General features: G+C 38.3%; 1 protein-coding gene across 2 annotated transcripts in view; it reads right to left on the reverse strand.

Moving 5' to 3' along the window:
- BTBD7 (BTB domain containing 7) overlaps nt 1-26823 on the reverse strand; it is a 46675-nt gene that overhangs the window by 9205 nt on the left and 10647 nt on the right. The window contains exons 2-9 of one of the 2 annotated variants that reach the window (XM_015865241.2): nt 21243-21428; nt 15267-16346; nt 5983-6191; nt 4774-4849; nt 3122-3282; nt 2745-2888; nt 2399-2512; nt 831-1020 (exon numbers count right to left, since the gene is read on the reverse strand). In XM_015865241.2, the coding sequence (XP_015720727.1) occupies nt 831-1020; nt 2399-2512; nt 2745-2888; nt 3122-3282; nt 4774-4849; nt 5983-6191; nt 15267-16346; nt 21243-21324 (2056 nt within the window). In that variant the 5' untranslated portion in view covers nt 21325-21428. The remainder of the gene's footprint in view (nt 1-830; nt 1021-2398; nt 2513-2744; nt 2889-3121; nt 3283-4773; nt 4850-5982; nt 6192-15266; nt 16347-21242; nt 21429-26823) is intronic. The other variant, XM_015865242.2, reaches the window with a different exon arrangement.

Raw genomic sequence — 26823 nt, forward strand, 5'->3', positions numbered from 1 at the left:
TCCAGAAACCAAGATCCGGCAAAACCTTGTCCAAATCACATCTTCCCATTCAACTGGTGGGTCACAGTTGAAAATGCATTTTAAGTTACTAACCACACACAGAAAGATACTTAGGCAATCTCACTTGATAAACTCTTTTAGTTTGACACCAAAAGACCAAATACATAAACGACCGTACGTCACACTGACTCTGGCTACCCTGTGAGCATCAACACCAAGCAACCTAAAGTACCTACTTCCACCTAAGAAAACGTACTCTGTTGCAGAATGAATTACATTGATTTGACTCAAGCTTTTAAGTAGATTTGGTAAACCAACAGAAAATGCGTTCTGAGCAGCTACTTCAATATTTTTCCTGGATAACTGAGTCAAGTCGACTGTTCTACAAGCTATGGCCCATCTACCTTTCTGATTTGTAGAAGATATTTAGAATATATTTTTCCATTTCCCACCCTTCTGGATCTTACCCATCTTGGAGGATTGGTACAAATCTAATAACTAACCACTCTGAGAGCAGAGAGCCAGGGTCCAGCAAAGATTCTACAGTAAATTTAACTAGTCCAAGGTTTTTCAAAACGCTCAGTTACAGCAGGTTGAAGTACTACTCCTTCCAGTAACTCATCTTCTTACAAATTGCAGATGGATGGCATAATAAATAATCTCAGAGTAGATCAAAGCAGAACACACTATTGCTGGGTAGGAAGAAACAAACTACGAAGTACTCCTCCCTGGGGAGATTGCAGTATTCACACATTCATTTTCCCCTGCTCCAAAGCCCCCAACCACTCACAGGAGATCAAGCAGAGTCATCAGTGATCTAGCATTCTTACCTGGGATTTCATTGGCTATGACTGAAGGAGGACTGGACTGGTTAGTACTAACTTGCTGGTGGGTAATCATATGACAGCACTGCGGCACTGCGTTGTTTACCATGTAAAGGGTATCTGGCACATTGGACATTCGGACCATCCGCAAACGAACGAGATCGGTCTGTTCCACCATCATCTCATCCAGTACTGACTGCAACGACAGCCATCAGAGCCCTCATGAAGGCATTGTACACATCCACCAGGACCTTCCGTAAGCACTGCCTCAAGGCCACCTAGAGCTGTTGCAAGCACAGCTCCAAGGCCACACCTAAAGCAGGTCCAAAATAGTATGCAACACATCCATGCCATTTTCTACTCTAGTTTCCAGTTATTATTAGCATTGGCCTTTCAAAGCTAACAGGCAAATAATGTTGGGGAAAATTGCTTTGTTTAATTTGAATTTGTCAGAATGAAAGTATTCTTCTCGTGGCAAATCTAGATGCTCAAACGGTTACGGTTCTCAGCTCCATACCACTGAAAGACAGTACCTTGAAAACGAGATGTTTCCCTCATATTTTAAACAAGACAAAAGGGATTTATGCACATCTTTGATTAAGATTTTTATTTAACTTTCTCATTCTTCAAAAATAAGGCTAGCAGAAGGAAATAATTTAGAAGTCACTTATCTGCAGCTTTTGCACCTCCCAATAATCAAAACAAATAAGAATAGTTACCAGGTAGTAAACAAGAATTATTCCTCGAAGGTTAAACAACTAATTTTGCTTCTATTAAAAGTAACAGCACAGCACAATACTAACAGAAACAAGTTGGACTCCTGACCAAAAAAAATAAACCACGTAGAAAAAGCTTTAAGATTATTGCTAAAGCATTCCCATTACACACACTTGAAAGCTGAGCGTCAATGTTTATTATACACTTTTAAACACATTTTTGTTAGTTTTAACAATCCAAGGTACAAAGCTAAGTTTTTAACTGGCTATTTATCCCCTGTTCCCTTAGTGTCACCTGGTGCTCTCTCATCTGTGCTCAAAATGCAAAATAGTTCTTTCTCGCCTCAAAGAGGATGTCACCACTCAGACTTTAGAAGATATTTTCTGTCTTAAACACAGGGTGAAAGATCTGAATTAGAGAGCAGTGTTCAGAGCTTCTAGGCAATACGGATGTGCACAGCTACCCTATTGTCTGGCAGTCACCTGCAGAGCTGGGACTCATAAGCTCATGACCCAAGATAGAATTGCTTCAAATAATTAGCTAGACATCCATAAGGGTCCCATTCTGTCAAACAGGATATGGCATGGGCTCTTCAGTTTTACAGTCCTCATATAAGATACTGAATAAGGAAACTACTGCGTGAATGAGACACAAAGGACTGTAGTCAAGTTGGACACAGGATATTTATTCCACTTTGTACAGGACTGAAAGAATTCTGATTCAAATGACAAATTATTGGAGTCCTGTGCCCAGTGGAACAGAGGTTCTCCACCCAGCTCTAGTGGGAGCTGGGGAGCCTGAAAGACCTGGCACCAAGGTTGCTGAATAGCTGCAGACTGGGACTCTCAGGCTCTCACCTTGCCATCCGCCTGCCAGGTGGGCTGCCGAGGAGCTGGGCCGGCAAACTGGCTGGAAACCAGGGAGGTTTCCCTCAGAACGTTGCTTTGTTTCCGGTGGAATTTCATCAAGATCTGTCTCGCAAACATTTCAATTTCGACAAAAAAAAATTTTGTTGAAATTTTTCTGATCAGTTCTAGAGACTTGAGCCTGATGATCAAACTTGTAAGTCTTGTTAAATTGAAAATGTTAGTACTTTAGGCCAGTACATGCAAAGAGAGACAAAACACACCATTCCTTTTTCCCTGTTTACAGAACCCCCTGATGACTTCAGTGTAACAATAGCCAAACGTTAATGGTTATTACCTTGGCCTCCTCCACATACGGTGAGAACAGTCTCGGCCGCACATAAATTCCAGCATTTTTTTGTCGCAGCCAGGCATTTGACTTTCCACCTTCTGATGTTGGTAGCATGTCTGAAGGAGGAGTACTAATCAGGCCTCTCTTCATCTTGAAGAACGAAGACAAAATTTAACGTTTGATTAAATACTAAGTATATATGGGAAGAACTCGAAAGCAATGTATTTCTTACACTGACCCCCTACACCATTTTGTTTTTCAGTTTCCTGACAGATTTGAAGTACAAAAAATTCTTAAAAAGCCATGTAACCTTGCACAGATCCCTGTAGAATCCAAAACACAAAGAAATCAGAGATAACACTTGTACGAGATGACTGACTTACTGCATCGCTCAGTACTTCACTACTCATGGGTAAGATGTGCTCTATGCGGACAAAAGGTAAAAGTGGAGATAGGATCTCTCTCAGCTCCTCAATGTCAAGATCTCTCCTTTTCACACCTCTTTTGTTCACGCTGTGAGCAGTACCACTCAGTAAATTAGGCTCTGTATGAAAACAATAAAAAATTAGTTATTTTATAGGAAGAATACGTTTACATAAAAAAAATCATAAATTATGTGGCTCATAGGAAGATACAGAAAATTCAGAAAACACAGCATTTCTCAGTATTGTTCCCCAAAAGTAGTTTACACATAAAAATTTGATACAAAGCATCAGCAGGTTCAAGATCAGGTTATACGACCACTGGCCATTTGTACAGCTGTCACGTTCAAAGCATAAGCCAGGAAGGAACATAGGAGTAGTGTCTGTTGCAAGTTCATAAAGCTTTACCTAGAGCTATGCTATAAAAATGTTTATGCCTTGCTGCAGTTCCCTCCAGTGACTCTCTTCTGCATCACCTTTCTTCTTCCCCACCAGGTTTCAAAAACCAATTTTCTATAAATTAAGGCCTGAAGAGACTGCTGGGATAAATTACTCAAGCCTCAAAGGAAAAACACTATTAAATGCTACATCACAACCACTCAAATTGCTCTCAAGCTCATACACCAGGAGTGGTATATCTTCCTGAAGACAGTATAATAACCCCATATGACATTCTGGGATCTTCCTTCCCTAAGTAACTACTTACTTTCACCTGTATATTAAGTATTGTGCCCAACCTGAACTTGACTAACTTCAGCCTGTGAGGAAACTTGTCAGACATTCCCCATTCAATACAGGGAGCTCAAGTTCAGGCTGCATTTTTAGTGCTTTCCAATATTTGACTGATAAAACCATATTCACTGTTTCAAGTACCTTAAACTCAGACAAAACTACGAGACTAAATTTGGGCCCTGTCTGACAGAATTTGGCAGAACTTTTATTTCTGCTTTTGTACATCACATTATCCAATGACCCCAGGAAACAACGAGCTATTAACAATCATCACAGATCAGGAAGCTGCACAACTACTCCAAACGAGCAACCTTGACAAAACAGTTGTACTGCAAGCAGTAACAGTAGATTTCAAAAAACATTAAGTCGCAACCATTTTATTCCCCATTCCTTCTCAGGTTGGGTAGGACAGATTGTTTATAACCTGTCAGGTTTTTATTATCTCCAAGGACAGAGACCCTGTAACTTCTCTGGGCAACTCGCTGCATCATACGACTGTGTGCCATAAAAAAAAAACAACACAAACAATCAAACAGAATTAATGCCTCATGGTACCCACTGAAAGGATAAGAGGCAAAGAAACGAGCTTGACTGCATTTTCTTACTGTATTAAGGCATTCTAGACATTGCTAAGATTTACCCTAAGCCCTTTCTTCTTGAGTCTAAACAGCTTAAGCTCCTACAGAACATCTATGCTTATTTGCTCTAGAGGATATCCATTTTTCCCTCTCCTAAAGATTCTAGTTCTCATCTAGTTTTAACCACAGTATGAGCAGCGAAGATTCCTTAGATTCAAAGTCTTAGATCACAGATTACCCAGATGAAGGTCTTTGAAACATTATGGCTTATTTGGTTAGCACATGGCTAAAAAGTATCCTCACCTCGATCTGCTATTCTCTTCATCAACTGGTGTTCTCCCCATTTAATTAGATATTTTAGAATATCTTGTTCACTTGCCTGGTGGATAAAAGAAAGTCAGCAATCTGCATGTGATTAGTTTAAAATGACACACATACACAAACCCTTAACAACTAAAAAGAAACAACTGCAGCAAAATAAGCGTTTTATTTTATGTCTGCTAATATTGCTCGCTCCAAATATTTTAAGGAGCACTACTGATATATCACTAGCCTGATTTCTACATTTAGGTTACTTACTGAATCCTAGAAGAAGAAAAGTAAGTATTACATCCAAATGATAGAATTAAAGGGGCAATTCCAACACCAGGCATTGTTCAGATCTTTCGTTTAATGTTACAAACTCAGTACCTGCACAGCCTGAGAAGTTACAGTAACTACATCAACTACATGATGACCTCAAGCACATACTAGTCAAAGAACAACTGTAGGGGGAAAAACTCATATACAGACAAAAATTTAAGTTTCCTAACAAATCATTTTAAACAACACTTTGTACCTTAAAAAGCAACACTGGGACAGATAGAACTTAAAGAGCCCAATATTGTTTATGCTATATTTGGTAGTCATCATTAAAGATACACTCACCAAAGAGGTGGCAGCAAAAAAACCCACAAGGTTTCAATTAGTCAGTATGGTTCCCCCTCCCTAAACCCACACTCACTGAAGGATTGTCACAAAGCAAAAAGAACAAACATAAATTGATTCCACAATGCCTGTCAGATAAGATATTTTTGTCTTTCCACTAAAAAAATTAAAACCTTCTGAATTCAACAGCTTACACTGCCTCTAGCTAGGATATGCACTGCAGCAGTATAAGCATTACCACTACATAATTACTGTTTGTATTTTTTTTTTAATAATACACTTGAAAATATAAGCAAATGTTAAGTTTACAAAAGGTTTATTTAAGATAATATGCATCTGTTTCTAAGCTATTACTAAGCCTTTAAGTAACAGCACATACCATCAGCTTGGGTTGCATTACAAGCCAAGAACAAAATAGGCTTCTTATTCACTACTTCGATTTTATTTTTTTTACCTCTTTAAAAGTAGTGCTTACGTACAAGCTTTTGACTACAATCTAAGACAGGCTACCCACAAGTGCTTCTGGCAGTAGCACAACATATCCTGCTTCAAGCAGAACTAGCTATATTCTGAGCTGCAGGTTACCTGTAAATAGTCAGACTGAATAGCTGTAAGCAGGTGGTCCTTGCTTAGTTCATAGAAGACATCTGAAGTCATGACCTGGGTAAACTCCTCACAGAGGAAATGCAGTGCTTGACGATGAACCCACTTCGAACCGTATGGCTGAGAACTCCACTTCAAAATGGCAATTAAGGTGTCTAGAGAGATGCTCTCAGCAATAATATCTTCACAGCCTAGGAAACAAAAGCAAAACAATACAAATCAATATAGCAGTTATTGAGACACTTAGATCCTGAAGTGCCAAAATTCAGCATATTTACAGCATATTCACAAAAGGCACAAAAGCCCTAACACAGGTGGGATTTTCGCTCATGTCACTTTTCACGTGGACTCTGAGATAGATGGTGCAGAGGATCAGAAACAAGAGCTGTGAGGCACTGCTTATACTCAGCTCTTCAGCACAGCACGAGGGCAGCAAAGCGTAGTTTTCTGACTAGCAGCAGAGTCCGGAAGCAGAGAGCAACTGCTCTAGGCCATCATCCCAGCCTGCAAAGCCAGAAGGGTACCAGGACAGAGAACATCTCTTCAGATATGGAACAAAAGAGAAAGTGTGAGAGGTGCAGGTGCTCTGCATTAGAATTTATATTCTTTTGCAGAACGTGTGTCTTCTGAAGAAAAGGACAAGGTATTTTCCATTCTGAAAAAAGGTGGAATAGATTCATAAGGACTAAGAGGAGACACTGCAAGAGGGCTGAAAACACAGGGAGCTGGGATTACCCTGCTCACAGACTTTACCACAGTGCTGATTTCATTTCTACATCTGGCTTGCATACTCATACAATGTGAGTTGTATTTGCACTATAAAGATGCAATTTGAGAAAATTTGAGAAAAGTTCTACTGTACAATTAGACATTCCAGTCTCTATCCACTACAGACACAAAATTATAGCTATACTCATGCCCACAAGAGGTCCCTGCATGGCTAACAGCATAATGCTCACATTTTACTTCTTATATGCTATCATTTTTAATATCCCTGTAGCAGACAGGAAAAAAAAAAACACACCACAAAACTGATTTGTTTACAGAACTGTATCTCCTTACCAAGGATTTGGATGAAGAAAGCATTTAGTGTAGCAACATTAACAGTTGTCAACACAAAGACCAAACAGACACTCTTGGTGCTACAGATTTTGAACTACTTGCAGTTTTTATTTATTTCCCAAGTACATTTATGACAATGCTATCCCCCAACAGTAATATAGTTTAACCAAGTTTATAACCAAAAAGCTTTCCTCAACAAGCACTTTAATGATCTGTACTTCTATGTGCCTAATATGCCTCAGATAAGACCATGTGCATCAATGGAGCCACCAAGAAATCCTTTAACAGAAGCATATATGCTTGCAGAAGACGTATTAAAAGTAGCATTGTGCTATTAATCCCACATTAGACTCTCCATTTGTCTTTTCCCCCCACTCCAAAGGACATAAAATGAAACACAGTTACTGAAATAATGCAGAATTAGCCCTTACCATCAGTTACAGTATGCCGCAAATAGAAGCTATCTTCCCTAAATAAGAAACACAGAGTTGTTTGAAAGGCCACTTGTTGTGCCTCGACCTGCTAAAATCCCATCCCAACTTCTTGCTCATTCCAATTATTCTGCTTGCATACAACCTGCTTTCAGCAGCTGATTACATCCCCTGAATTCTGATTATTACATCTAAGGATCATTCCATTCCAAAGGCACTATGTAGATTAATTCACTGAAATCAGACAAGAAAATACAAACTGTAAGCACAGAGAGCCTTATCCCAAGGTCTTTCATGTCATTTGTTTATCCAGTGTTTATTTTAGGACAGCTGTTCCTGTTGCAAAGAGAGAAAGCTACGTTTCCATGGAAAGGCAGCTCTGAAGATCTAAGTTCTACTGATTTATAGAACCTGTTCTTATGAGAAGTCTTACTGTATAACTACCAGCAGAATGACATCAGATGAAAAGCTCATTTAGGATAGCTAGTAAATGGAACAGTACTAAGTACTTCTATCAACATGTTAGAACAGTGGATATAAGTATTTCTTCTGAAGCACACATGAGGTAATAGAAAAGTGTTTTTCTGCACATCTAAATAAATTAGGACAACTCAATTTTGGCTATGGAAGGAATACAATCTCTTTTTCCTTGGCTAAAGGCTTTCTTGCTTTAAGATTCAGTCACTTGGCAAAAAAGCCAACTAATAGTCACAGTACTGTTCCCTACAGCGGAATAGAGTATTTTTTTCCTATGAGCAAGTTTTATAACTTTCAGGCAGGAACTGCTGTTCCAAGATCTATCAGCAATGTCCCCAAGTGCTCTACCACAAGCTTTTCTGACCATCAGCACATTTCAAAGATCCTGCTGGCAGTCTGGAGCAATGAAAGATGACTTTATCACATTTTGGACAATTGAGTCTCTTTCGCACCCTCTTTATGCTGGATGCCAATAGCTTTAGGTCCTGCCTGCAAACAAGTCCCGTTTCTCCAGTTCCCTCTCATATGTTCTACAGCCCTTGCAAACAGAAGCAGCTTGAGCCCACATTCACAATACCAACCAGTAGCCTGGATCTTGCCAAGGCAGTTGACAAACCCACTGAAAAACACAAATTGAGTGCCCTCAGCAGTTCGCAAAAGCAGGATTAAACAAAGAATTACTAATTAAAGCTAACAGTTTTGTAAGTCATTTTGTGGTGGAGACCTTTCCCCTTAAACTCATGCATACCACACCATGAAAAATAGATATAAGAATTCATCTTGATAATGAAAGAGGGTCTAGAGACTATTAAATAGTTTCTCAGTTTTGTCACATTAGAAGAGACTATGCTGGCACCAGGGATCTGTGCTTTTGAATCTGCTAGCATGCAGAAAACAGTTTAAAGTCACGATATACAACTAGTCTGGACAACCACATATTTAAGAGCTGCAGAGAAGCATTTTTCATCCACAACCATCCTTGCAGTTCTAACCAAGTTTCTGGTGCAAAGTTAGATAGGTTAAAAACTTGTAGTTTCCTGCCCTTACTATTATCCCACATAAGCAGCAGTGTAACAACCTGCACTTAACCATAATTGCACTGTGGACCCATTGTTTAGTCTAGTAGTTACAAAACAAGATAGTTTCAGCAGGTTGCCTTTGCCAGTTGATTACTTTCAACTCATTTTAGATTTTTCAGTTTGAAGCAGAGCACTAAAACTCAGAGCAGCTAGAAACCTCTAGCCCTCCTTCAAAAGCATATGGTAAGAATATTACCCAATGCCAAGCCTTGCAGGTGCATTTTATCCCCTCTCACTTTCAGACACTGACACAAATAAGTTTCAGCTTCTCAGAGGTGAAAAAAGTGTTGTGCAGGAGAGAAAACTGAAGCAACATTGGACATCAAGGAGTCTAAGGACACAAGCAGTCGAACAATTCTGAAATATACTCAGTACCTCTTTCAAACTACTTAAATCCTTCCACTGATTTTTCTAAATACAAAATAATTTAAAACATTTGCACGTTCCATCTTTGGGAAGCTGAATTCAAAGTACACCTATTACAGATCCGCTAATGCACACAGCATTGTTATTTGCTGAGTTCATTACAGAGCCGACAGGACTTCAAATCACTTCAGATCATTAAAGCAGTAACAAAACACGAATGGAAGGTTAGGCAGCATTTTGTGCCATGATACCCATCTTTGCTTTATGGAAATTCAATAAATTGTGTAAATTTTAATATAGTGTATTGTCAGCTGTTTGAAATAATAAATTCTACAGCAGATGAGAATAATGCTACTTGTGTAACTTCAAAATATTTTCTAACGTTGCTGTTGAACTATGTGGCTGTCAAGTCATCTGAGACATCAACAAAAGGGTTTCTGAAGTTATAAGCTCAGCCAGAAATTTAAGATGTTTCCTATGCATTTAAGGCATTTAAAATTCAGAGCAAAATGCTTTCTAATGTTTTCTCTCCCAAACAATGCAAATAAATCCCCTCTCCTGCTTCTACCATAAGCACAACACACGGATTTAGGAAGCTCGAAATCTGCATTTACATCTTTGGCAGTCATCAGTGGATAATGGCCCTGGACTCAGCGTCAGCATTCCTTAAGCAGCACATTCAGCAGTGGGCAGCTTAGCTAGACCAGCTTAAGCAGAAAATAATCGTGGGACAGAAGCAAAAGCTGCCAACTCAGCCAATAAAATGGAGAGAGAAACTTAACATGGAAACAATGAATGGCAGGGGAAGAAAGAGCTGATGTTCAGCAGGGCTGCTACCAGCCATTAACAGTCAGTATTTCAGCTGCATACTTCCCAGAAAACAGGTGACTGAAACAAAAGATGGAAAACAGGTGATCAAACCTGTTTCTCTGCACAAATTTGTTTGCAACGTGACAATTACATGCCCAACTGCAACTGACTGCACTACTGCGTAAAATTCCTTATCTTTACATATAGCCCTAGCACATAACACTGTAAGAAGGACTGTTTCCACTTCCTGATCTCTCCCATCTTCATTTTCTTAACATAAAACCCAAGTAGTAATTTCAGACTTGAGCACAAGTAAATCATGTTAAGGAAGTAATAGGTCAGATTTATGTTAATATGTACTTAATTACACCCAATTTCTTTTATAGTTTAAAGTGCCAGACTAGACCCTTTGAGAATTCATATTGCACCATGATAACTGACACGCTTGCTCTAATCTTCCCACAATACATTTGTGTGTATTTAATACTGTTACTGTGGGCTTCCTGGTGCTCCAGGATTTCAGTCCTGCTGAGATCAAGGGTACTTTTGATGTCAGATGATATCTGCCTCTAGATCAAAGACCATGCGCTACTGAATATGACTTTAAAATAAAGTTTATTCTCACTCCTGTCAAGGATAAAGAAAATATCTAAAAATAAAAGGAAGGAAATGCATAGTTAAAAGCCTGGATTCATGTTATTCTTTTACTTTGTTTTAATTTAAAAAACTTTCTGGAATTTTCCCCCATTTCCCAGGCAAGACTACTGCTACAAGAATCTGCAACAGAAAAGTCAACAGGACTACCCCATGACAGTAAGCAACAGGGCCAAGATGCATACGTTCAGTATAGATTAAGATACTTGAGTCAAACTTCCCTGAATCTGCAATTGATGTGGCAGCACAGTAAAGGCAGAAGGGGAGATTGTTCTCACAATGCACAGCAAACAGAATTAGGGAACTGATCAAGTTTTAATACGGCGCTACTGAAGAGGAAGGGATAAGTGATTTTACACTTGGTCTTGTGCGGCAGTGCATTGGAACAATCACCAGTACAGTCTCTGAGAGCAGCAAGGTAGCAAGAAGAGAGAAAAGAAGAAATAAAACAGGCAGAACAGCAACGTTCTCCTGAGGGATGTGATTGAGCATTCTGGAAAAGGCTCTAATGCTCACAGCCTCCACACAAAAGCAGTAAAGAGCTCTGCTTTTTTATAGTTAAACACTACAGAACCTTTAATAACAGTTTCTGGGTTACTAGGTACAAATGGATTTTGCTAAGATCAGATCTATAAATGAAATAACCTTGCTGATTAGTTCATCTATTCACATCAGTTCATTTCCAGTTTCTTCTGCAAGATAAATGACTTGTTTAAGCTCATCATTAAGTCAAGTTGAAGCCAAAGCAAATTTTAAACAATCTTGCTTTGCTTGGACAGTGAAGATTCTTAGCACATAACCAAATTGTCACTGACTTAATCACAGGGAAACTATTAAAATGCAGCTTTATCACTGTTAGGAGCAAGATTTCACGTAGAGTCAAAGTTGAATCGTATGCTAAAACTGATGAAAAATGACATTTAGATAACTTACAAAGTTACAAACTTACAAAGTTACTTACAAAGTTGCAGACAAATTAAACTAAAATCACTTAAAAAAATAGTTGATCAGAAGTTTAAAATACATCAACTACACTTAATACTCAACTACAAGCATTCAGCCAAAACTGGGTCAAAGTGAGTGAGTTGTAAAGAGCATCCAGACTTGCGTATATTGAGACCTAAATATTTTCCAGGAAACCAGGGAGACAAGCTTTAGCACATTTGGAATTGGCTGGCTTGAGTGAGCCAAATCAAAAATTTGAGCTAGAGAGCATGTAGCAATCTAAAGAAACTAAAGACTTTTTATTAAATTAGCTACTGCAAAAGCCAACCAATCAGACTGGTGACAGACCTTGGGTCAAACTGGATGCCTGAAGCATAGAGTAGAAAAGCACTACCAGAGAACCAAGATAAGATTTCATGAGAACTGCCTGCTCACTAACTACAACAATTTCGCCTCTTCTAGAAGTCATACATCTGAGTTACAGCTTCTAGCACCAAGTATGCTAGCTATCAAACCTGGGAATAAAAGGGACACTACTGAAGATTCATCTAGCTCACATTAAGTATTACAACCATTAAAGGAGAACAAGATGCTAGAATATATACTGAAATAAGAAAGGAGGGACCGCTTAAAATTGCTATCAGTGATTTGCTAGCCAAGTGCAGGCATTCAGTTTTTCCCGATCAAATAAGCTTTCTTTTAATTTTTATTAAAGACTATAATAGCAGTTCTTTCCTTTTCAATATCAATGATCTCAGCAAATGAAGTACGAAACTACCGGAAATCGACTTCACTAACATGTACAGATTTCCTACAAACTGTTCTCTGCCTTTTCTTGCACCTAGCTAACACAGCACTCACCTGTAACATTCTAATTAGTTCAAGTTAACAAATGGAACTGCAGTGACTGCAGGGGTGGATGGGCAGGGAAAATGGCCCAAATTTCCTACTGTTGTGTAATATAGTAAGTTTTGATCCTTCCCCACTTTTACTGCACTTCTTCCCCAATGGATAAGTCTCCCACTCCCTATTGTCATACACTTACCAAGTTCCAACTACCGGTGGGTGCTAATGCAGCTGCACCAGCATCCCTTAGTGTGAGGAAAAACCTTTCAGCTAGAAAAAGTGAACACCTTGTAAGCACTGACTCATACGATGTATTTTAAAGCAGCAGCGACCTATCATGCTTTAATGAAGAGTACTGACTTAAGACACACTGATGTTTTGAGAGAAGTTACGCTGCTTGTTCAGAACACCTTCCAATTTCTCAGTTGCTCCACTTTAGATTTCCAGTCTGAGGGAGAGAATTACACACTGTTCACTTATGAAACACTGCGTAACTACTCAGAGTCTCAGTGTAGGTTTCATTCAGTTTAATTCTCTCATCAGCATTCCCTCAGCACAATAATCCTTTTACCACTTGCATAAGTGCATGCATCAAAATAATCAGATACTGAGAAACCGTACATTTATAACACATTCCATTTCAACTCACTTTTCTTTCTTGCTTTCAGTTGATCTATGAATTACCCTCCTCTCAAGTAGTATGAACTCATATATTGTATAGGAATGGATCTAACATTATTTCCACTAGAGTAAAACCTTTTAACACTTCTGCACTCGACTTAAGCAGTAAGTTTCTAGGCAAACAACAACAAAGATTGAGTTTAAAAACTCCTCATTCTCATTCCTGTGGCAGGATACCTCAGAACAAATCTCCTCTGTTTCCTGACAGTTTTATTTCAGTAGGATTATTTCAAGTTCCAGCATCATATGAAAATTAGTTTCCTAACACCAGCCTGTAGGGAATACACAACAGTTACTGATTAGCTTCCCACATCTTCTATAATTCAGTTTGATAAAGCTCTTAGGAAAACCCATTGATAGGCTGAAGTAACAGAGTCTGATCCATTTCCGCAGTGTTAATACCTGCTGTTTTCTGTTTATCTCCTCCTTAAGCTTTTTCTTTTACTGAAGCCTGTTTGATAGTTTGCAGTATTCAACAGCTAAAAGTTACAGATTTACACATCTACTGTAAGAAGTTATTTCCTTAAACTAGCTCAAGCAAATCCCACTGTTATCTCAGTGAATTCCATTCTCAGTTTCTCACCTCAGACGTAAAACTATCATTCCCTACCACCAAGGGAAGTCAGAAGCAACTGCAGCATCCCATTACATATATTATATCTGTTAAGTTGTCTGAATACCAACAGGTGAAAGAGCAAATCTCCTGCCACCACAGGATGCAACAGCTCACCAGCCAGTGCTTTGCAGCCTCTATGACTCAATCAGCCCTTACGTGCAGAAATCAACTTATCAAGAGCTGCAGTAGTAGTAGTTAAATCTTACAACATTACCTTCAATCAGCAAGACTGCAGGCTTGGTGTATCTCCTTTGACAAAATTTACATTAGTAATAATTTAAATTTACAGCTTGCCAATATGCGAGATCACTTGGTATCAATGCTAAAAAATTCCTTTCCTTAACAAGGATCTCTTGTATCCTCTGCCCCACATCTCATTTAGCCTCAGAAAAGGAACTGTAAATAAAAGCTGATAAAGATCAGAAATGTCAAGACTTGCTGTATATATTTGAAATAAATATCATACTTCAATAATGACATTCAATATAGTTAAAAGTCCTCACACTGCATTTCTTCTGTCCCTGAAAAATACAGATGTATTATTTCCAACTTACAGATGGGAAGATTTTCTTTTCTTCAACTATGTTGCCAGCCATTGGCAGTGAGACATATTATGCATACTTACAAGGCAAATTAGTTAGAATGCAAGACTTAAACTAATTGCTTTCAAAAAGAAAACTGATGATTCTGTATTTTTTTTAAACCACAAATACAGTAAAGGGTCTTATCTTCAGAAAGGAATACACACACTGTGAAAGACTGAATAACTGCAGATTAAGACGTCAGCATTTTACACACTGTGTTCAAGCCTTCTTAATTCTTTGTGAAGACAAACACCACAGATGACAGCTACTGCTGATCAGGTGGCAGGGTAAGCTACTGGAGGAAGAGCGTTTGAACCATTCAACAAGAACAGGCATCGCTAATTCTGCTAATTGAGATGCTCAAAAGAAATCCAGCTTTTCCCACCCTGCAGCAACAGCACCCCTCCCTTCTCCACATTCTACAATAAAGCTATCAAACATGTAGAATTCCAGCATGGAAGCAACACGTTAATAGAGGTGCATTTGCACTCAGGTCAGAAACACCCTGGATCCCACAGCTGGCTTCTATTTATACTTCCTTATTTAAATGTTAATTAAAGAAGACTACAGCATCCTTGCCCTTAGCAAGTGAGCTGGAACTAGATGATTATTAAGGTCCCTTCCAATCCAGACCAGTGTACGATTCTGTGAACTGTAAGATAAAAATTGCTCTTAATAGCATTAGTTATTCTATAGAAAGGATAGTACTACCTACCTTGTGCAAGCATGTTAAACTCCAAAAACAGTGCTATGTGGTAAAGCTCCATAGCTTCTTCAGCCCTAGTCATGTTTAGTTTTCCTGCAACAAGAGCCTGAACTTCACTTAAGCTGCCCACTGAAGGGCTTGAGTGCAAAACTGAGAGGTCCACCACATCTGTATACATACAGTTCAAGATGACCTTAGCGTATTTTTTTGGTATGATAGATTCATCCAATATAATTCTAGTTGGAGTTCGTAGAGTTCGGTCTGTGATTTCTTCACCAGTCCGTATCCTCCTCTGCAGCAAGTGACGAAAAAACGGCGATCGTGATGAAATAATAGCTTTGTGAGCTCTGAGCTCTTCTTCCAGGCAGTTCTGACTTCCACCAAAAGTTTCAACTAAGTCAGAGTTGGAGGAAAAGCTAAGAACCACATCGTAATAGCACATGTAATCAAACAGCGCACGCATGTCAACATCTAATGAATTTGGCGTTCCAAACTCTTCACTAAGCTGCACAAGAATATCGACGTTCTGGAATCTTGAATCCTCCATGCCAAACTCTCCTGTATAAAGGTAGTGTAACAAAGCTGAAAACATGGGCATATCTATGCCAGCTGTGTTAATGTCCATTATTATTTCTGCCCCATATTCTGGCGAGGAAGAAAGGAGCGTCTTGAAAAACGGACATCTTGCTGCTAATATCGCACGATGCACAGGAAAACAAGTTTCTTGAAATATTAAGTCCACGTCGGTACAATATTTGTACTGATAAAGTTCAGCCATGTCTTTCTGTAGCGTCCTGGCTTCAGGTCTTGCCAAATTAGCTTGTAGGTACAGTTCCTTTAAGGCAGATGTCCCTTCATATTCTTCTACTAACGCATTAACATCTCTGACATCCCAGCCTGAGAGGAGCTCTCTCATCTGCTTGGCATGATCAGCAGATCGGCTGGATTTTCGACGCTTAATGAATTTCTTTTTGAGGGTGGCAAGGCCAGAGGTTTTCTTTTTCTTGTCTTGAGGTTTCTCATGGCTATGGTCAAGGCTATAGAGCTTTGATTCACAGCCATAACCTTGATGAGAATAGGATGATGTTCCTGAAAGAAAAAGAGGAAAATAAAACACATTTAATCTTTGAATTAAAAGAAAGGTCTGTCGTACCCAAACAGTTCATCAGGGTCTCTGAAAGTTATGCAGTTTTTTCCTTCTCCTCACATCAGATGGTTCGAACAATTTTATTTTAAAGCCTGAGTTTATTTTTATCATCAAAAAGTTGATGTTTATTATTGAAGTTACCAAGTAAGCTATTATTAAAACTTCTGTTATGATTTTCTCAATTAGAAGAGCAAACTAATACAGTTATGTGGCACACACACACTTATCAAAGTAGGAAGAAAGAACTGTGCTCATAATATTACAAAGTTTGTAAAGCCCAAATTTTAACAAATAAATAGAAATCCTGTGTATCATCAAGTAATGCTGAAAGTTAAAACATAAAATGGGCTCCTTTTACAGAACAGTTGTCAGATTGTGCCAGTTTGCATTTGAGCTCCATTTAAGACAATATGGAACACTTAAACTTTATCAAAGATTTGCTTTGAATGAAGCATTACGTGATTAAAAGAAAGCACTTAAATTCTTCCTCAGTGCTCATTTATGAGTAAATTATGTTGTGATCCAAACATGTAAAGAAAAATAGATTCCCCCCAATATTATCTGCATCACACATCTGATCTGTTCTACTAGAAGAACCTTTGCTGATGCTTCAATGCTGGCAGCACATAAAACAGCATGTTACTAAAAGTGAATTTTTAAAGTAGTTAAAAATCTGCAGTTTAAACAGAAGCGTGACTCATTAAAGGGCCATTTGCTCCTTTAATTTCCAGAATTTTCTCTTGAACCAGATGGTGGAAGACTCAGACTTTACAGGGATAAAAAAAGAACAAACCAAATTCCAGACAATGTAAGAAAACAAGACATTTGCAAATGGTATAAACAACACCGTAATTGCTTCTGATTGGAAATATATTTGTCAAATGTTCTGTTGGGAACAGTCAATAATTTTTGTTTTGTTTTCTTCTAATAAACGTGAACAATTTGTTCACTTTTTCAAGTTTTTAAGATTAAAGAACATCCAAGCACCACACAGTTTGTGTGGTTTTCTGAATCTTCCAGCCACTTCTCTCCGATCCATTTGTTTCAGTCAGACCCCGATATGATGCTACCTTCAGTGATAATACGGGTCAGTCTGTTAAAGTATATACGATGCTCTTAGTTACCACATTATTTCAGATGATTTCACGAAGTCAGAATAAAACAGGAGCAATTCAAAGTTGTATTTGAAAACATGGAAAATCTAGCAATTTAAGATTTCTGTAGATCGTCTTTTTACTTAAGCCTCAATAACTTCAAGTAAGGTACACTGGCTTTTAAACCAATTTAAGAAAAACTCCCCAAGATCATCCCAATGTAATAGATTTACAATTCATTTATTAGTGAAAGTTTGGGAAAGAAGCTTTTGTGCCTCTGAGGAAAGACCATTTTAGTCATGCTACATTAAGTTTTGCTCAATTAAGCAAAATGTCATTAAATACTGACATTTCAAGACATTCAAATCAATTGAAATGACTATACCCGTAACTTGGTACTACTTTGATGAAGATCATACTGCAAAATCCACCATAAAAACTCCCCCCAAATGATATACTAAATATTACAATAGAAATGAGGAGAATCAGTTTCCTGTTGAGATGAGCCTAGAATTTCTGCTCCACTGAAAAAAAAAAAGTATGGATTACATTTCACAATAGAAATGTAACTATACTTCGAACATTCTGTAATGATCCCGTTCTGAGAAATGTCTCATTATGAAGTATTTTAGATTTCAATGGTGAATCTGAGCACATACAATATTCCCTTACGTTCTGCTGAACAAGAACTAGGACACCAGAAGTCTCGATTGCTCCTCCCTGAAGGCTGTCATCAAGTATTACTTATACTTGAATCACCACAAGATGCTACAGTACCAAACTTTCGCATACTCCAGGATACACTCAGGATTTCACTTCAGAATTACTGCAAACAGCACTACTAACCCCTACAATTAGAAAAAGCACCTCTGCTAATACAGCTGTCGCACTGCTGCTTTTTGACAGAAGCCAAAGAAGAGATGCATCAGCACAGTCCCTCCAGTACTTCAATAGCTGGTGATTCAGTATCACTCAAAGAAAGCTGTGAATCTTCTTGGCCTACCTGTATTCCTTCAGAAGGCAGGATTTGAATTAGGAAGTAAAAATTTACTCCCCACTACTATAATAGAAGGTAGCAATATATTAAATGCTTAGTATTGAACAGATAATACTTACAAGAAACAGATGACTCGCAAAGAAACTTACTGGGCATTTGACAATGAATAACAGGATTTGCCTAATCCTTCACATGCCAACACATTTATTTTTAAATACAGCTCTATAATTAGTTTTTAACATCTTGAACAGATGTATTGCCCTAGAAAATGGTGTGAAATCCGAAAGCTGTAGACAAACAGCAAGAGATTAACTAGTAAGCTTTTGCTAAAACTAAAATACTTTTTCATTATGAACACTTCATTATTTTTGATTCATCTCCTCTTAATAGTCAGCAACCAAATTTAGCAGTCATTTGATGAACTTAGGAAGTCAAAATACCATGTTCTGTCAGATCAGTTCCATGCTTTCAGTGTTCATCCTACATTTATATTGCAGCATGGTACAACTTTAATGGTGAAGCAGCATAACTAAAACAAACCCACAGGTCTAAGTAGAGTTCCCAGAAATAATTATGGCTTAAAGTTGTGCCAGGGGAGATTCAGTTGGATGTTAGGAAATACTTCTCCGAGAGAGCAGTCAGATGCTGGAATACGCTGCCCAGGGAGGTGGTGGTGTCACCATCCCTGGATGTGTTCAATAAACATTTAAATGCTGTGCTGAAGGACATGGCTTAGTGGGAAATATTGGTGATAAGTGAATGGTTGAACTGGATGATCTTGGAGGCCTTTTCCAAACTTGTTGAGTATATGAATCTGTGATTCTAAGGCAACTAATTAATGCACTTTATGGAGCTCTTACAAAACCAATTCTTGTATTTCCAGTTCTGCTTTTGGGCAGTAAGCAGATCTAGTGCTTTCTACATAGAGAAGAATTTGAAAAAGTTAATGTAGAGAAAAAGCATGGTTATTCTCACAAGTGATTAAAATCTCAGCCATGAATTTCAGGACAAAAATATTTTCTATTGAGAGCTACAGCAAACCAGCTATTCAAACAAGATTCAAGAAAAAGCCAATGACCACAAAGCAGGGCAATGGAATACTTGCCAATGTTACATAAAGAGCAGTTACTCTGCTAGTACATGTGCAGAAATGCCACCGTAACATCAGAAGATTTCCATGAAGAATTTTTGTTTTATTATTTCAATAAATCAGAACACTCATTTTTTACTGCTTAAGAGGAAACAATGACATGCTCTTAAACCTTTATTTAAAAAAAAAAAAAGGCTTAACTCCTATAGATGTCTGTTACTTACTGAGAAATTAATTTGTGAAATACTAAATAATAGGTTTCTACCTGGGGTTTAATACTGAGGAGCATTACCAAATCTCCCATGCACAAATGGACAAATTTGCTATGGAATTTAACAAAGCCTTCGGAACTTTCCCCTCTTAAGAGTTGCTTGGACCTGCAGATCTTCAATATAAAGGCAGATCAAAACTTGAACGATAGCCTTGGTTGTGATTTTAGATATAATGTACGTACAAACTGGGACAAATATTTTACTACTCTCAGTTACAATACACCAAAGATACATAAAGCCTTAAGTCCTTCCTTGACACAGCACCAGTACACATCGGCAGTTTTTTGCCCAGAGCAGAAGTTTTCATATGAAATAAAATAGTTTGTGTTCTGTCCTCTACTCAAATCTCTAAAAGTTAGTAGTGACACAAAGGCAGAGATGATAAAACAAAACGAAAACTACAAAGTAAATTTCTCTCTGCTAAGGATGTCACTGTTCCTTCAAGTAGTGATTAAGAAGAGTCACTGCATATTATTAAGAACTGATTCACTGTTGCAAGGCAAGGCATAAAGGAGAAAAGGGTTTATAAAGTATTTATGTTATTTACAGATCATTCTTCAGGCTGTCAGGGTGGGTTTTTGCTTTCCTTTTTTTTAAAAAAAGATTATGTCTTCTGATGTGATGAATCTAAAAGAAGGCACTATTTAACTATTTATTATTTATATCATGACAATACTTAGATCTACTCTGAAGTCTTTTTGTGCTAGACCAAACAGCATATAAAGCTGGTACCTGCCCCAGTTATGACTGGAATTAGTAACCCATTTCTTAAGCGCACACTTTGAGAAGATTCTAGTTAAGCAGAACACCCTTCCTTGTAAATAAGGCAGCCAGGAAAATAAGCAACACTCCTCTGCTCACCCCAACTTCCACAAACAGGAGAAGGGGAGAAAAAGCTGTCTTCAAGATTGCCAGTTATTTTAGCAGGTTTATTACTAGAGGAACCTTTCTGGTAACAAGGCATCTCCTCTCTCCCCACAAACATTACCAATACTACAGTGAGTACTGAGGATCAGGACCACTCTGTGCTTAGAGAACATTGTATAGAACATCTGAGTAAGAATGCAAAATCACAGGAACCGACAACAGACAGCAACTACTCCCTGAACTTGTTAGTCTTCCCTCTATGACTGAATTATCTATAAGCACTTATTTATAAATAATCTGACATCAGTTTACTAGCAACAGGCAGATCAACTTATTGCCTACGTAGGTCAAACAGATATTGGACAGTACCAAATTTCATGCACTATTGAGCTTGAGCAGATACAAGCTGATGACCTAGAAAATAAGAACAGCATAGTATCACTGCAAGAAATTCAAATACAGTACATATACAGCCCAGCAATCCATTTAGATAAGCAACAAGATAACTGAGAAGTTACCTATGAATGTCTGTTGTGCCTGTGAATTTCCCCCTACCCTTGGGGAACATGAGTGAGGGTAGTTAGATGCATTAGCACCCATTTTCTTCAGTCACTCAGGCATTCCGCCTGCTGGCTCTTCAGTGTATAATCCCATAATCCTTTATAAGTCTTCAGTCCCAGATCCAGCATTTTGTTCCTTTATTTCTGAAAAACAAAACCAAGAAGTTTGTTTTAATATTACACATTCGAGATGAAACAAACTCAGCCTCCAGCACATCCAAAACGTGGCTTTATTTTAAAGATTATTTAATCCTTCCAACAAAAAGCTGAATTCAAAGATATGCTTCTCCTGAATTCTGTAATTTCCAAATGACTGACAATTCAGTGTGATAGAACACAACTAAGAGCAGGATTGCTATCAAGCTTTCAGCTAACGAGATTTCAAAGTAGAAGATAGTCTAGACTGAGCTAGCTCCTTGAACTATGCCAAGATAGACATTTTGTGCACACTGGCCACATATATTTCTTTCAGTTCTACTTTCCTGGTCAGAACTTGTGCCTAAGAAATAGGTATATAATAGTAAAAGTAATCATTTACCCATTATCTAGATTTCAACTATTCTTTTATTAGGCAATTCAAAACATTGTAGGAAGTCAATGCTGAAGTAACTTGAGCACAGACTTGCGTCACACATACAAACAAGCACTTTCTAATTTCTTATATTAACTGTGATAAAACACTGATACTATAGAAGTAAAAACTAGTAAAAACTATCACTGAAAAGCACCTTTCAATCAACTGGATATATGCATATAGGTGTAGCCACACCTCCCGTACACTACTAATTTTCTCCATGCACCTCCAGTTTGCCAAACCACAAAGCCACACTCCACACAAGAGCAGTGTTTCAAGGAAGTTGCAGCACAGTATCTCATCTCTCCCTTCCTTAATAATTCATTTATACCTGGCACAAGCTCAGAAGTGGAAGTTTTCATTCTGCTGGAGAGGTGAGATATGATGCTAATTAGAAGCCCACCTGGCATCTCAGACAGATGCAGTATGCAGAAATAATTGTGAGGAGCAGAAAGTGACAGGCCAGGAGAGGCTGTAGATTGCTGTAAGCGTGGGGTGGGGTCAAAACAAGCATCATGGGACTTCAGGTTTGTTTACACAAAGAGGAAAGTTATGGATGAGATACTGGCATTGGAGTGATGTATTATCAAGTACAAGAGGGTAGACTATTTCCAACTACCTGCTGCCTAAGATTGACATTCCCTGGAGCAGGCCACATGGTATTTCTGTAGTCAGCAAGTACTTTCAAAACAGAACCACAATGCCTCACACTAGACATGAGGTATGGGCAGAATCCCTACTGTGAAAGGGCTTATGGTCCAGGTCTGCCTCACAAAGTTCTAGCCCTTTAGTGCTATCTGAATTTCATCAAGGCAGAAGACAATCCCAGCAATACAGCAGTTCTACCAGCATTGTTTATTGACAATTGCAGACCAACCACAGGCTTGCCAAAGCAGAAAGTATCTACTTAGGTGCCAATTGCGTACAACCTGGTACTTTGGACTTCATCTCTAAACAGATTCGGGTCATGTGTTGAGACAAAAAAAAAAATGCCTTTCTGCTGGCATAGTAAGATTGCTCAGTGTGAAGTTGGCACCAGAACATACACAAAATGGACAACAACACATCAGCAAATCTTTGCAAACACAAGCTGCAGGATCGCTTCAGTCTCAGTCAACATTTCTCTCCTCCCTCCTGTACAGAAATAAGCCAGTTATTCTAGAACGCTGATGCTCATTCGGATGCAGACCTCTTCTCTATAAATGAAAATTCCTACTGATTTAAGGAAAACCACACAGAAAATGACTTCATCAGAGCAGCAACTCCCCCAGCTGATTTATATACCCACACAGATTATGTTGTGTATGATTTACAGTCATTTCTATGTGGAATTAGTTGTATTTAGTACAATCCTTGTGGATTTAAGAGTAACCTTTCAGTTCCAATTGCAACTGTTACAAATAAGGGCCGGTATCCTGGGTATGCTGGGTATATAGCTCAACAGCTTCCCTTTTCTCAGCTAAAATTGGACCTGGTTCATTCGGATGGAGTCCTGGAACAATGCCACTGCCATTCTATTTCCTGCTTCAGTGTTCAGCTGTGGTGTGATAACTCATCCATTAGATGGACAAAAAAAAAGTTAACATTTTCTTCCTAGCATGGTAAAGAGTCGAGGAGTTGAACATAAAGGAAAAAAGGTTTTGTTTTGACTGCCAAACATTCAATATATGCAAATAAGTCTCAGGTTTGAAGTTAATACCTTATATCTTCTTCTACTAACTCTACGCAAAAGACGGACAATGATCACAATCAAGAAATAGAACAGTCTGATACTGTTAGACATCCAGTGCCTGAGTTTACAACACCAGCTCCTAAAATATCCAGTACATAAAGCAATTTTATGTAAAGGCTTATCACAAGAGCACTGTCACACAGTACACCCAGGAATATGTCATACAGAATGAATTCAACCCACTAAACTTAAAATACACAACTTAATTTTATAAAATATAGGATGATGTAAAAATAGCGATGAAGCTGTGTAAATGTAAAAACACACATATACACATGATAAATATGTACATCATAAATTTGTAAGTAAGAAGAAAAACCAAACATACTGGGTTTCAGTGAAGGAATGCAATGCATTTCAGCAAAATAGGCACTACTGTCAGTCATTCCACTAATTCACATAAGCTGAAATTTCTTGTGTCTCCTTTCAAATCTAATCATGTTCTGCACACAGAGACACCTGGATGGTGGAATTCTTCCCTACCGTATTTTGTATCTTGGACTCAAACAAATCCAACTTAGAAGCATATTGTGCACTATGGCTCCAAAGTGATCACAGCTTATTCTCACTACTGCCTTTCACCTCCTTAACTGCTGAAAAAGCAGTCAACAGTAATTTTGACCAATTGAGCTGCTGAAGGACTAGTTGTCCATAGTCTGACGCACATGAAAATCCATACAGAATCCTATTTGATATTTATTTTCAAACTAGTCAAGCAATCAACCTTTACCGTTACACAAAACATACAGATAACAGTGAGATGCAGATAACACATCTGAAAGATTCTGCTGTGTTAAGATTTCTTGCTGGGCAAGAAAAAGCAAATATAACTAGATTGCAAAAGCAACTGCATTGGATGCTCTCTGTATCAAATCATGTGTTCCAGCTACCACAAAGAGCCCTTTATTAAAGCTGAGCATGAACTATAAAGCACTTGCTATGGACTATGCATGTCCATTAAGGAGAAGCAGTCCTAGAGTCCTAGCCTTTTATTTCTTGACATATTCAGACTCATTCTGTTGAGCTTTAGAAAAGAATAATATAACCTGTCCTACTTTTCAGCATGTCTTCTGGGGAATGGGAGCACAGGATAAAATAATTATATCCAAATAAAATTTAAAGGCATGTAGCCTTGGAGATGTGCACATCTTAGAAAACAAAGAAAACTGAGAAGCATGTTAGCAGTCGTAAATACAGAAAAAAAGTACTGAACAGATGGCTTATCTTTACAGTGTTCAAAGTAGACTTTTTACGATCAGCAAAGCTATTCAGAGGCACATCCCAGAAGCAATTAAGTTACATCACCTACAGGTAGCAACAGTTCAAACCATGAACAGACCCAAAGAGATATTGGACATCAACACAATGCATTCAAAGGGATATCAAAGATGTTCCAGCACTTGAAACAACATCGACAGACTAGCCAGATCACAGTAACATGTAACAGGAAATTCCTCCCGAGCAACTGAAATATTTGTTATATTTATGATCTCTATACATCACTGGTCCTTCCAGTCAGTTACAAGCACCTACCAGTTGGCTGGAAGCCTGTTCTGACTGCAGGCTTCCCTTACATTCCAGAAGTTCAATTCAAAACACTTCTTTTAGCAAAATCAGCAAGAACTTGCTTACAGTCTCTTGAAGTAAAATAACTGTTTGTATTCTCAAAAGACATCCTTCTTCTAGAAATTCACTTGAAAGGAACATTAGCGCAATTCAGACGGGAATAAAGATAAAAATCAAAAATCCCATTCAAAGGATCTTTATCAATATCACTGAACAGAGTAATTAGATAAAAACATGCCTATTTACAGAGAAAATGAGAAGAATTCATTTTAGCCCCACCTCGAATAATTGCATGTTACTTTGACATAACATCATGTTACATTTTGAGGAATCTAAGAGACTTTCAAAATACGTATTGTGAACAACTGTTTTATTTTTTAAAGAGAAGTAAACAGACTAAGCTTTACTGCATCTAGCCAAGTTCTAAACAGCATTCAGTTACCTTGCCAGGCAGCAACTTCCAGCTGCCCATCCTTTAGAGCAGCAGTACACATGAAAGGTATCCTCAGTCACCTACTTTGGGAGAGACTTCTTCCTCCACAGAAAAGGCAGCAGCAGAACAAAGGTAAAAGTCTTTAGGCTCTGTACTGAGAACTGTTTTTATTCAAGTAGCCCATCTGTCGACAGGATTGTTGAGGAACAGCAGGTAACCTGTACAGTTCTCACAATTTACCTGGTTCTATTCTATTGTTCTTTGAGACTTCCCCATAAAGATCCTTGCTCCATTCATTTCTCCTCTTGCTTGAGCTGTGACCCACTTAGAACACAAGATGCTGTTTTAAATTAGCAAGTCTACTAAGACAGGGAAATCTTGGCTCGAATTCCAACCATATGGAAGATCCGGCTCCAGATTTTAGCGCTGCTGCCTCACATCAAGTACCATCTCAGCGGGATATACCTTACAGTCTCCTCCTACTGAAGATGTTTTCCCTCTTTTCCAAGCCCAGTTATTTCACAGAATCATTCACTCTGAATGAGCATCTGGGAGCTTCCTGTACACAACAGTGCCTGTAAATTCAACTCACAGTTCACTATCAGTACAATTCCTCTGAGAGTACAACAAGGTTACTAATAAGGCCATCTGAAACACTATGCTTTGCTTCAATCTGCTTTGGTAAAACAAGCAAGCAGCACCTGTCTTTTTTACAATTTGTCATTTTCATTTTGCATTCAAAACCAGCATTCTTTTGATCACAGCCTAAGTTCCCTCATTAAATCCCACAGCATTACCAGAAACAGAAGCCTCCAGCAATGACACTACCTGGGGTTTGCCAAACAATAACTCCAGCATCACAAAAGAGACTGAAAATCCTGGACCCACATACCAGTTGTCCTTCCAATGTGAGTAGACTCCATCCCTAAGTCAGTTCACAGACTGCCTCTATAGTCTTATTTTGGCTGCAATCAACACATGATCCTATTGACCAGCCACTGTACCAGTTACAGTTTCTTCTTGTGCTATTTCTGCTGCTTATAACCATTAACAACATCATTCCTCACTACTTCAGCGTTCCTGCATTTTCATACTCCTTTCTGCACATGCATTTAGGAGATATTTGGTGACAGAATCTCAAGCACTTCCACTGCAGTTTTTCTCCTGTGACCAAAAAAGTCACTGACAATATTGCTGTGTATTCAAAACAATTTCCCCTGCATTTGTTTTAATG

This window comes from Coturnix japonica, chromosome 5, assembly GCF_001577835.2.
Source record: "Coturnix japonica isolate 7356 chromosome 5, Coturnix japonica 2.1, whole genome shotgun sequence".
Lineage (NCBI taxonomy): Eukaryota > Metazoa > Chordata > Aves > Galliformes > Phasianidae > Coturnix > Coturnix japonica.